Consider the following 11,933-nt stretch of genomic DNA (forward strand, 5'->3'; position numbering starts at 1 on the left):
TCCATTGTAAACTCGGCGTTAGACGGTTTTAAGTTATTCAGACACTGACTCTTTTGCTTGTGTGTATTACTGTGAGCACTTTTAGCAAATCTTTTAGGATGTTAGCTGTCAGGGGCACTGAAATCCATAGAAACAGATACATGTACGATTTTTATACAGCACTATTAAATTCAACCACATACGTTTTTCTTCTAATGGTTCAGATTATAGTAGCCTCTTGAGACCATCCTGATCTGGCGATCTCACGTTGTTTCACTCCGCACATCAGTCTGGAAAAGCTCGATTGAGATCCGTTTGTGCACGATCAGAAAAGGATCGTCCATTTAGCGTTCTGAGGAAATACTAGCAGCTACGCCGGGCGTGGTTTAGGTGTGACGACAGCGGGAAGCAACTGTTCATTCCAAAACAGCAATGGCGGAGGCTAGCATAGATGCTGCTTTAGCATCAGTTATATCTGAACTGGAGACTATTTCTTCATTGAAAGTAGGGACGCAGACAATTAATCAAAAATCGATTCATTGGTCGTTAAGGATTTACTCAATCTACCATCAAACAATGTGGTAGGATTGTGTATTTTCAAATCATGTTTAAATGAACCTCCAGAAGGCGCAATAGAACATTACATTATAGTCATTTAGCTGACACTTTTATCCAAAGCGACTTACAATAATTGCATTTATCGTAGGAAAAGCCAATATACCTATTCTATATAACTATGTATATAACTATTCTATATAACAAAGCATCCATCTCAGGAGAAATGCAGAGAAATCAACAGGCATATTTTGAAAAATGAAGCGAGCCAAGCAAAGCATTGTGTGGGACCAGTTCTAAAAGAAAGGACAAGAAGCCACTTGCAACTATTGTGACAACAACAATGCTCTATCACTTGAAGAACGTTCACTCTGATAAGTTGGCTCTCCTCCTCGTCTCACCGGCAGCAAACCCACCATCGGCTCAGGGTTTGAGAGGAGGAGCTGTGACGCGCAGCAGGCAGCAAAAAATTACCCAGTCCATCCGTAATAAAGTGTTAAGAGAAAAAAGGCATTTGGTATTGTTTGGAAATGTTGGTATTTTAATTACAATTGATTGATCGTTAACATTACTATTGATCGATTCAGGAATGTGGAACAATTTGCAACCCTAATTGAAAGAAAAGCAAAGAACGACACTGAAGGCTTTTCCCTGCAGAAAAGATATTTTCGCTCTTCTCACAACTTGCTTAGGTAAGAATTTGATTTACCTGTGATAGACTGATGGCTCATCCAATCACCTGCCAAGTAGTTTTGAAAGTGCCTGCCCTTTTCCAAACAGTTTCCAACAAAGCTTTCCAAGAGGGTTGTGTGAAACAAACCATCCGGCGCACGTCAGGCTGAGATCATAGTGTGATCCTGAGATCTTTGACTGGTTATGGTTATAGTACGCGAGGACTCACCACAGTCCCTACCACACCCAACACCACCACCAGTTCAGTCCCTATCACACCCAACACCACCAGCAGTTCAGTCCCTACCACACCCAACACCACCAGCAGTTCAGTCCCTATCACACCCAACACCACCACCAGTTCAGTCCCTATCACACCCAACACCACCACCAGTTCAGTCCCTACCACACCCAACACCACCAGCAGTTCAGTCCCTATCACACCCAACACCACCACCAGTTCAGTCCCTATCACACCCAACACCACCACCAGTTCAGTCCCTATTACACCCAACACCACCACCAGCTCAGTCCCTATCACACCCAACACCACCACCAGCTCAGTGTCTCCCCTTAACCTCATCCCTCAGCGACGAGACCAGAACATCCTACCTGCTGCAGGGTGTGGAGAGTGCCTGGGACAGCAGGGGCCGGAGGAGGCCCCAGACCCAGCCCCGGGCTGAAGGGGGAGCGGGGGCCTGGGCAGGAGAGGGGCCCCATGGGGTCAGAGAGCCAGGAGAGGGGGGTGAGGGCCCTGGGGGAGCCCAGGCCATGTTGGATACCACACCCCACAGAGGAGACAATGTGAGATCTGACTCCGAGGCATCTTGGTTATATAGGTTAGATAAGGGCTTAGATGTTAGTTTTACTGTGGTAGAGGATGTATGTATGTGTCACGTCACGTCTTATCTCTATACAGATGCATTGTACAGAGTATAGACCTGTGTGTGTGTGTGTGTGTGTGTGTCTCTCTGTGTGTGTGTGTGTGTGTGTCTCTGTGTGTGTCTCTGTGTGTGTCTCTGTGTGTCTCTGTCTCTGTCTGTGTGTGTGTGCGTGTGCGTCCCAGGGGGCAGCGTGCACGGTGAGCGCGGGGGAGCTGGAGTCTCTCCTCAGCCACATCCGGGAGCTGCTGCCTGACCTGGGGGAGGGCTTCCTGCTGGCCTGCCTGGAGCAGTATGGCTACAGCTCTGAGCTGGTCATCAACAACATCCTGGAGGACCGGCTCGACCCAGACCTGGACAAGCTGGACAGAGCCATGCCCAGGTACGGGGTGGGGAGCCATAACAGGATAAACCCCTTGAGATGAATCATCTCGTTTTCTAGGGGGGCCAAATAATCACAAAACAAACAGAGCAATCCGAGACAGAACAATGACAAAACGGATATAAACGTGATGCCCCAGAGGAATGCGACTTGGGAATGTAAATGTGTGTGTGTGTGCGTGTGTGTGCGCGCGTGTGTGTGTTGCACTTCGTAAGTGTTTTTTTATTTTATTTTATGCGATGCTGACTATTTTAATTTCCTTGGAGGAGGATCAATAAAGTAATCAATCAATAAACAAAAACAACAAAAATCATGACATGGAAGACCGTTTACAACCTTAAGACTAAACATAACGAAGAAAAGAAAAGGGATCAATCTATAAAAAAAGAAATTAAAGCTGCTTCGCAGCGATGAGGCGGGGCCAGGCAATTTCCGACAAGTTTAGGAGCAATAAGCGAGAGAATAGGACAACAAGAAAGTTGACATTCCAATGTTCATTTTGTACATTCGTATCGTAAAACATTTGTAAAACATTTTGATGCGTTGTAAGCTCGATTTTGATAATTCAACAATGGTCAATGAGTTTGTGAATTACAGTCTGAAGATCCAGTGTAGCAAGTTTGGTGTTAATTGATTGAAAAATGTTGGATGAGATATGTTTATTCATTTTTACAGGTTTTGTTTGCTTTTCTTCATAATTGAACATTAACTTCAGCAGCTGTGTACTCAGTCAGTTGCCAATCAATCGATTTAGTCATTGTAATCCTCGGCGGGGGTGGGGTAGGGTTGCCAACAGCGATGTCTCAGATTCGTGGAGCTTGCATTGGATTGTGGGTAACGTAGTTTTCTCTGTATGAAGTGTTGGTTTCAGAGGACAGAATTAAACATATTTTAAAAAATTCAATTTTTGAGATAAAATTCCGAAAGAAATCATACTACATCTTGGATATGTGGCTAATGTTGTCACTTTTTATGAGGATGATCAGACATTGATTTGGCGAGAATTAATAGGAACTATATACAGAACTGTTAACAGTAAAACTTTTTGATGTGCTGTGGGCTCAATTTTTCATATTTCAAAAATCTGTGAGGATCGTTTGGTAAGGACAGTCTGAAGATACAGTAGATCAATTTTGGTGTCAATTGAACTAAAGATGTGGGAGGAGATAGGTTTGATAGGTTTAACAGTTTATGAAGAAATCAGAGTGATGGACTTCAAAATTCCTGCAAGGTCAAAGCGTATGAAAGTTTTGTCTCACTTGGGCCTACATTCACGTGGTGGTTTTACAGTGATAGCACCTATGGCTGATTTGTTATGATTTTTTAAAGTTTTAAACTTTAGCCTGTTGCTGTAGCGCCACCTTCAGGTTTATTGACCTACAATGCAGGTTGAGGACTTTGGGTATAGTACTGGAGCTATGTGCAAATTTTGGTGATTTTTTGTCCACGGGAAGTTAGACTTCAGTGGAAGATGGAGAATAATAATAATAATCAGAATTCCTGCAAGGTCAGAGTGTATGAAAGTTTTGTCTCACTTGGGACTACATTTGCGTGGTGGTTTTACAGTGATGGCACCTATGGCTGATTTGTTATGATTTTTTAAAGTTTTAAACTTTAGACTGTTGCTGTAGCGCCACCTTCAGCTTTATTGACCTACAATGCAGGTTGAGGACTTTGGGTATAGTACTGGAGCTATGTGCACATTTTGGTGATTTTTTGACCACAGGAAGTTAGACTTCAGTGGAAGATGGAGAATAATAATAATAAGTAAAACATTTTGATGCATTGTAAGCTCAATTTTGATAATTCAATAATCTGGTCAATGAGTTTGTGAATGACAGTTTGAAGATCCAGTGTAGCAACTTTAGTGTTAATTGATTGAAAAATGTGGGTTACAGGTTTTGTTAGCTTTTTTTTCATAATTGAACATTAACTTCAGCAGCTGTGTACTCAGTCAGTTGCCAATCAATCGATTTAGTCATTGTAATCCTCGGCGGGGGTGGGGTAGGGTTGCCAACAGCGATGTCTCAGATTCGTGGAGCTTGCGTTGGATTGTGGGTAACGTAGTTTTCTCTGTATGAAGTGTTGGTTTCAGAGGACAGAATTAAACATATTTTTAAAAAATTCAATTTTTGAGATAGAATTCTGAAAAAAATCATACTACATCTTGAATATGTGGCCAATGTTGTCACTTTTTATGAGGATGATCAGACATTGATTTGGCGAGAATTAATAGGAACTGTATACAGAACTGTTAACAGTAAAACTTTTTGAAGTGCTGTAGGCTCTATTTTTCATATTTCAAAAATCTGTGAGGATCGTTTGGTAAGGACAGTCTGAAGATACAGTAGATCGATTTTGGTGTCAATTGAACAAAAAATGTGGGAGGAGATAGGTTTGATAGGTTTTACAGTTTATGAAGAAATCAGAGTGATGGACTTCAAAATTCCTGCAAGGTCAAAGCGTATGAAAGTTTTGTCTCACTTGGGACTACATTCACGTGGTGGTTTTACAGTGATAGCACCTATGGCTGATTTGTTATGATTTTTTTAAAGTTTTAAACTTTAGACTGTTGCTGTAGCGCCACCTTCAGGTTTATTGACCTACAATGCAGGTTGAGGACTTTGGGTATAGGACTGGAGCTTTGTGCAAATTTTGGTGATTTTTTGTCCACGGGAAGTTAGACTTCAGTGGAAGATGGAGAATAATAATAATTATAATAATAATAATAATAATAATAATATAGGCAAATACAATAGGGTTCCGGCAGCTACGCTGCCTGGCCCCTAATAATAGTCACAGTGAATTGTATTACTAGATTGAGAGCGAGTGAGAGAAATGTTGGAGAGAGGGTATGAGTGAGAGATGGTTCTTTTATCAAAATGCAGTGTACAGTATTCCCCCTCAGTGTCCACCGTCATAGAAGTGGACCTCTCCGAGTTCTAGAATTACTGTTGTCAAATCAGAATCTCTCTGCCCCCCCCCCCCTCTCTCTCCTCCAGGCCAGTGAAGGAGGAGGCTCCCGCCGTGCTGAGCACCAGGTCCAACGTCTACGACGATGACGAGTTTGACGTCTTCCACAGGGACCACGTGGATATGACTCGTGTCTGGAAGGGCAGAAGGTGAGGCTCCAGAGACGGCTTACTCCCCATCGCTCTCCTACAGTCCTTCACATCGTTTTGAAGCCATGTTCCCGACAATGCATAGTGATTTTTTGTTGTCCGCCATGTTGCTTGACACTTGCACATGACCTGAATGTACTGTATAGGACTCACCGCACTCACATATCACGCCTCATACACATACACACACACACACACACACACTCACCTACACATTACACTATATACCTACACATTACAGTATATACACTGACTGCACTACTTTTTGTATATTGTTCTTTTTCTCAGCTTATCCTTTTTTGCACTAGCATTTTGTACTCTCTCTTCGCACTGTCCTGTCTCGTCCCTGCACCCTGTCCAATGTTGTCTCCATGTTATTCACCACAACCGAAAGCGAATTCCTTGTACGTTGAAAAACTGCATGGCAATAAACGGATTGTGATTCTGATTGTGATTCTGATCAGGAAAGGAGAGAGTGTCCGCGACATGCTGAACGACAAACAGCACATCGCTGAGCAGAAGGCTCGTTACCTTGCCTACGAGACCGTTGTGGACGAGGTCATCGTCACCCCCGGTGACCCCGGCTATGACCTAGGCGACTACGATGACGAGTATGACGACACCTACGACATCAACCAAGTGGGAGCCAATGATCTGGACGGAGACAGCAACCTGCTGAACCGCAGGTGAACTACAGGGGACTTATACACCACCTTCCTGCACCCCTAAACTGAAATAGTCCTCCCCCTCCTAATGTCTCCGTTTGTTATGGGGTACTGTCGCACAATTCAAAGAAAGAAATGTCCTTTCTTATACCTCTTTCACCTTCCCCCCCTCCTCACCCCTTCCACTCTCTCTCCCTCATTTTCTCTCCCTCTCTCTCCCACCCTCCGTCCCCCCCTCTCTCTCTCCCTCCTCCCCCCTCCCACTCTCTCTCCCTCTCTCTCCCCCCCTCCGCCCCCCCCTCTCTCTCTCCCTCCTCCCCCCTCCCACTCTCTCCCTCTCTCTCCCACCCTCCGCCCCCCCCTCTCTCTCCCTCCTCCCCCTCTCTCTCCCTCTCTCTCCCCCCCTCCCCCTCCGCCTCCCCCTCTCTCTCTCCCTCCTCCCCCCTCCCACTCTCTCTCCCTCTTTCTCTCGCTCCTTCTCCCTCTCCCTCCAGACCCTTCACCATTCCTCAGGTACTGCGGACGGGAGGCAGACAGGTGCAGGAGGAAGAGGAGGATGAAGAGGAGGAGGAGGAGAAGACTGAGGAGGTACAGATTCACAGAGGCATCCACAAACCACGATGACTCGCTCACACTAGAGTGATGAGATGTTTAACCGTACGCACGGAGGGATTTTCAACACAAGATTGGTTTCATGTGCTCCCACACCACCACAGTTGCTTCCTTGTCTGTGTGGGACCTGTTGGTCAGCTGCTTATGGTTGAACGTGTGTGTGTGTGTGTGTGTGTGTGTGTGTGTGTGTGGTACTTATTTTTTTGTTTGTCAAATGTGTGTACTATGTTATTTGTTGCATATGTGAGCTGTGTCGCAAGACCAATTTCAGCATTGCCGACAATAAAGTGATATGGTATCGTAACCCGTGTGTTCCAGAGCAATGGCGTGAAGAGAGACCAGTTTGTGCAGGACCCGGCTCTCCTGAGGGAGCGGGCGGCAGCCAGGAGAGCCGCCACGCAGCAGAGGAGGGGGTACGAACAAACACACACACATACACACACACACACACACAGACACACATACACACACAAAGCTCCCTCATTCTCTCTCTCCCACCGCACACATATCCTTTTTCCAAGGAAAGCTCTCTAACCCAACAACACGCACACAAGCATCCGAGCCATGTTAACCCCCCCCCCCGCCAGGTACAGACCAGGTTAACCCCCCCTCCGAAACAGACCAGAGCCTCCAGGTTAACCCTTCCCTCCCCCCTCCACTCCAGATACAAACCAGGTTACCCCCCCCCCCACCCGATACAGACCAGGGGCCTTATTTATAAAGCTTGCGGACGCAGAAACTTCGGGATTTTGAATTTAAAAAAAAAAAAGTTTGGATCTGTCATCGCTAAAGAATTGATTCATTTATTTATTCTCATAAATAATTCCTGTATTTATTTATTCTCATAAATAATTCCTTTATTTATTTATTCTCATAAATAATTTCTGTATTTAGTAATTCTCATGAATAATAATGTGGACAGCGTAGGCTATGTGCTCAAAGCAATCACTATAATTCAAATACTGTTGTGAATGACTTGTGAACGGCCTTCATATTTGCACTGCTATGTGAATCCCAATTTTGGTAGAGCAACAATCGCTATAGTCGTAGAGAAGCCCCTCTGATCGCGGGGAAAATGACAGTGCCAACATGCAGCCTAGCCTTCCGCAACAAGAAAAGTGTGCAGGCAATGTGTAGGCTAATATATTATAAGGATGGTATGATTCACTGTAAGCTGTGTTACAGAGCAATAGGCTGAGTTTGCTGGTGGTGTTTCATTGTCTCATTGTTTGACTCAGGAATCAACATTCATAGGGCGCCCATTATTATAAGCTATTAGGCTATTTAGAAATTGCCATGCATATTCGATAAATGAAATAGGCTTAACTGATCCCATGTTTGATGCCTCAGACGGGCAGATAAGAGTGCTGTTAATTGGCTTAGATGTGATGGATCTTATGTGTCATCGGCTGTCCTGTTTTCATGACATCCAGCATTGTCGGAAATAAGTGCCCTCACCTCTACATGTCATCCCTCGGATCCATCGTATCCTATACCCAGAAATGAAATCAATCAATCAATCAATCAATCAATCACGTGCGTGGTTCATATATTGTCAATGACAATCGCACCTGTTCCATATAATCATGTCCGTGGGTGGGTATAAAAAGGCATGCAATTCCAATGCGTAATGACGCACAATGACTGATTTATATGTACTGCTGTTTGATGATGTGGAGCAAGGAATTCGGAGAGAGAGAGTCTTCAGGAACCGGTAAGACCTACTGGCCAATGACGACGAGTGGCTCATGAGCCGCTTCCACTTCTTTGCAGCCACGTTCGCCGTCATGTTAGATTCAGGCTGTATTGATTTCTGTGAATTGGAGGCGTTTCACTGGCCATTTATGGGCATTTATGGGCGTTAAGAGGGTGGGACAAAACGTGCGCTCACGTGCGCCAAGTTTAGAGTTGATTGAGATTTATAATAGGGAACCGGCGTGGGACACACGTGCACACTTCGTTATAAATCGGAAAATCGTTGTGCGTACCTTTTGGAACTTGCGGATGACCTCAACCCTTAGTACACGAATCCTGAGCAAGGTTTTATAAATGAGACCCCTGAGCCTCCAGGTTATCCCTTCCCTCCTCCCCCCCTCCAGATACAGACCAGGTTAACCCCCCCCTCCAGATACAGACCAGGTTAACTCCCCCCCCCCTCCAGATACAGACCAAGTTAACCCCCCCCCCCTCCAGATACAGACCAGGTTACCCCCCCCCCTCCAGATACAGACCAGGTTAACTCCCCCCCCCCCTCCAGATACAGACCAGGTTAACCCCCCCCCCCCCCTCCAGTTACAGACCAGGTTAACCCCCCTCCCCCAAGATACAGTCCAGGGCCTCCAGGTTAACCCCTCCCACCCTCCTCCCTCCCCTCCAGATACAGACCAGGTTAACCCCTCCAGATACAGACCAGAGCCTGCAGGTTAACCCCTCCAGATACAGACCAGAGCCTGCAGGTTAACCCCTCCAGATACAGACCAGAGCCTGCAGGTTAACCCCTCCAGATACAGACCAGAGCCTGCAGGTTAACCCCTCCAGATACAGACCAGAGCCTGCAGGTTAACCCCTCCAGATACAGACCAGAGCCTGCAGGTTAACCCCTCCAGATACAGACCAGAGCCTGCAGGTTAACCCCTCCAGATACAGACCAGAGCCTGCAGGTTAACCCCTCCAGATACAGACCAGAGCCTGCAGGTTAACCCCTCCAGATACAGACCAGAGCCTGCAGGTTAACCCCTCCAGATACAGACCAGAGCCTGCAGGTTAACCCCTTCAGATACAGACCAGAGCCTGCAGGTTAACCCCTCCCTCCCTCCCCCCAGGTACAGACCAGACCCTCCCCCCAGCCAGGTGGGGGGCAAGCCCAAGGGGCAGGGCCAGACCCAGGAGACCACTCAGGACCGGCGCAGGAAGGAGGCCAACAAGAGCCGCGGGGCCAACCACAGCCGCCGGGCCATGGCCGACCGCAAGAGGAACAAGGGCATGATCCCCTCCTGACGGCCACGACCGCGCCATCACGCCAATCGCCACGGAGACCAACTCGCCGGACGGCCCTTTGAGACGGGACGACAGCGGACGGAGACGGAGGGAGGAAGGAGACTCGGGGCTCGGACCTCCCAGGGGATAAAGGTCAGAGGTCATGACCCCTCCCCCTCCGAAGGTCATGCCCCAGTCCTGCTCATCACCTCTCGGCCAGAGGAGACAAGTTTGACAGCCTTTTCAGTTTTTTTTTTTTTTTTAAAGCAAAGACAGCAAAGTTGTTCAGCGGTAACAGAATCTGATTTGCCAAGTGGCTTGTTTTGTGGCATGTTTATAAGATGCGCAACACCTATTTTTATCATTTAACTCGAAGAACTTGGCAGTTATCTGGCCCATATTTGATTTCCAGATTAGATTGAGTAAGCCAAAGTGCTGAGTGAGCGAGTGTGAGTGAAGGGCAAAACTAAGAGCTTTATTTATGCCATGTAACAAATCCATTTAATATCCAGAGTGATGGAATCAACAGCTTATTTGACATGATCATTATCAAATGAACAACAGGAATAAAACTTAAGAGGTTCAGGGAATCCCAGAGACTGAAGATCCTGCTGAATTTGGAAGAGCAATTCTGACCGGTCAGTCAGACGGGGTGGACGTCAACAACCCAGGCTGGACCAGAGCCGGTAGGAGAGGAACCGTTATAGTCCAGCCTCAACAACATAAAAAGCCAGCTGCTACATCAACGGCGTTTTCACAAGAGCAGTTGTGTGAGTGTGTGTTAGTGTTTGGAAGCCTGTGCTGTTCAGAGGGGCCACATGTCTCTAAAACAGACAGAGAAGCTTCTAGACTGTCATCTACATCTGCCATGCACAGAAAAAACTCCCCAGAAGGAAATAAGATCTGTAAGAGCATTTTGTGACAAACGAAAAGCACATTTATGATTGCTTTTTCAAGTTCTCTTCAAAATCACAACAAAATAAAATAAATAATATAACACTGTGTTTTTAGATGATCTGTCATCTCAGTATTCCTGAAGTTGTGACCTATGAGAATATGTTGACTATGAATATTGTGGCCTTCACAGTTAACTGATCTGAAGGAACTGGATAGGGTTGAGTGATACAATCTCCAACCATTGTAAGCAGACACAGAAGGCTCCTCGTCGTACCTATCCAGGTATATTTCTCACATTAGATCCATGATTATCTGCTTGCCCACGCTTGAGTATTCAAGTAATCTTATACAAAGTACTCTTAATCGTTCTATGTACTGGTAGGATATGGAGTGAAAGTGGTTCAAGTGTGATTATAATAGGCTCTTAATGACTTTAATTCATTGGCTAGCTGAGGTCACCTGATCTGTGTGTGGGCCTGGGTTCTGCTAGGTCGCTGTGGTCTAGAACATTGGCTGGATGAACAGTCGGGCTGTAGACGGTCTGATGGACCCTGTGGCCAGCACAGCCTCAAAGCTGCTTCTCCACTTGTTCCATGGCTAGGCATGAAAGGCATGCCTTATATAAAGTATGAGCTCTTTGCTCAAGGTCGTCTTTTTTTCTCTTTTCTTTCTCTGGTCTCCCTCCCTTTGAGTAAGTCTGAAGCTCATTCAGGAAGCCTGTCAATCCAGGCTCGTTATAATCGAGATTAGATGTTACTGCACACAGAGAATCTGAGTAATTGTTTTAAACATAAAATTTGTACTTTTGGCATTATTTGAAATGGGGGGGGGGGTATAGAAAAAAACAATAATGGCTACAGTAGATGAAGGTAAAGACGTCTGGGAACACTTCCTTCTAGAATTTGTCACAAAGTACAGGATGTCCATTCAACTATTTTAACACATTTTAGCCTTCAACTTGTTTTGTTGACTTGCATCCATTAAGTTACTTGACAGATTCACAAACACCAAAGTTCCCTTGTGTCCAGAGGTGGTCAATCCTGGTACAGGAGAGCTACAGCCTCGCTCTACAGTAGGGTTGAGTATTGGCAAGGACATCACAATATGATACGATATGCATCACGATACATTGTGATATGATACAATACATATTGCGATACATTGCGATACTCTACATAATTTGCCGTTTTTT

The 11,933-nt window shown here is 45.7% G+C and overlaps 1 protein-coding gene across 1 annotated transcript in view; it reads left to right on the top strand.

The window, feature by feature from the left end:
• Window positions 1-11,933, top strand: part of ascc2 (activating signal cointegrator 1 complex subunit 2) — a 19,192-nt gene extending 7,259 nt beyond the window's left edge. The window contains exons 13-19 of the mRNA XM_084439721.1: window positions 1,797-2,010; window positions 2,273-2,469; window positions 5,472-5,591; window positions 6,056-6,277; window positions 6,751-6,844; window positions 7,187-7,281; window positions 9,691-11,933. Of these exons, the coding sequence (XP_084295847.1) occupies window positions 1,797-2,010; window positions 2,273-2,469; window positions 5,472-5,591; window positions 6,056-6,277; window positions 6,751-6,844; window positions 7,187-7,281; window positions 9,691-9,865 (1,117 nt within the window). The 3' untranslated portion in view covers window positions 9,866-11,933. The remainder of the gene's footprint in view (window positions 1-1,796; window positions 2,011-2,272; window positions 2,470-5,471; window positions 5,592-6,055; window positions 6,278-6,750; window positions 6,845-7,186; window positions 7,282-9,690) is intronic.

This window comes from Borostomias antarcticus, assembly GCF_949987555.1.
Source record: "Borostomias antarcticus genome assembly, chromosome: 6".
NCBI lineage: Eukaryota > Metazoa > Chordata > Actinopteri > Stomiiformes > Stomiidae > Borostomias > Borostomias antarcticus.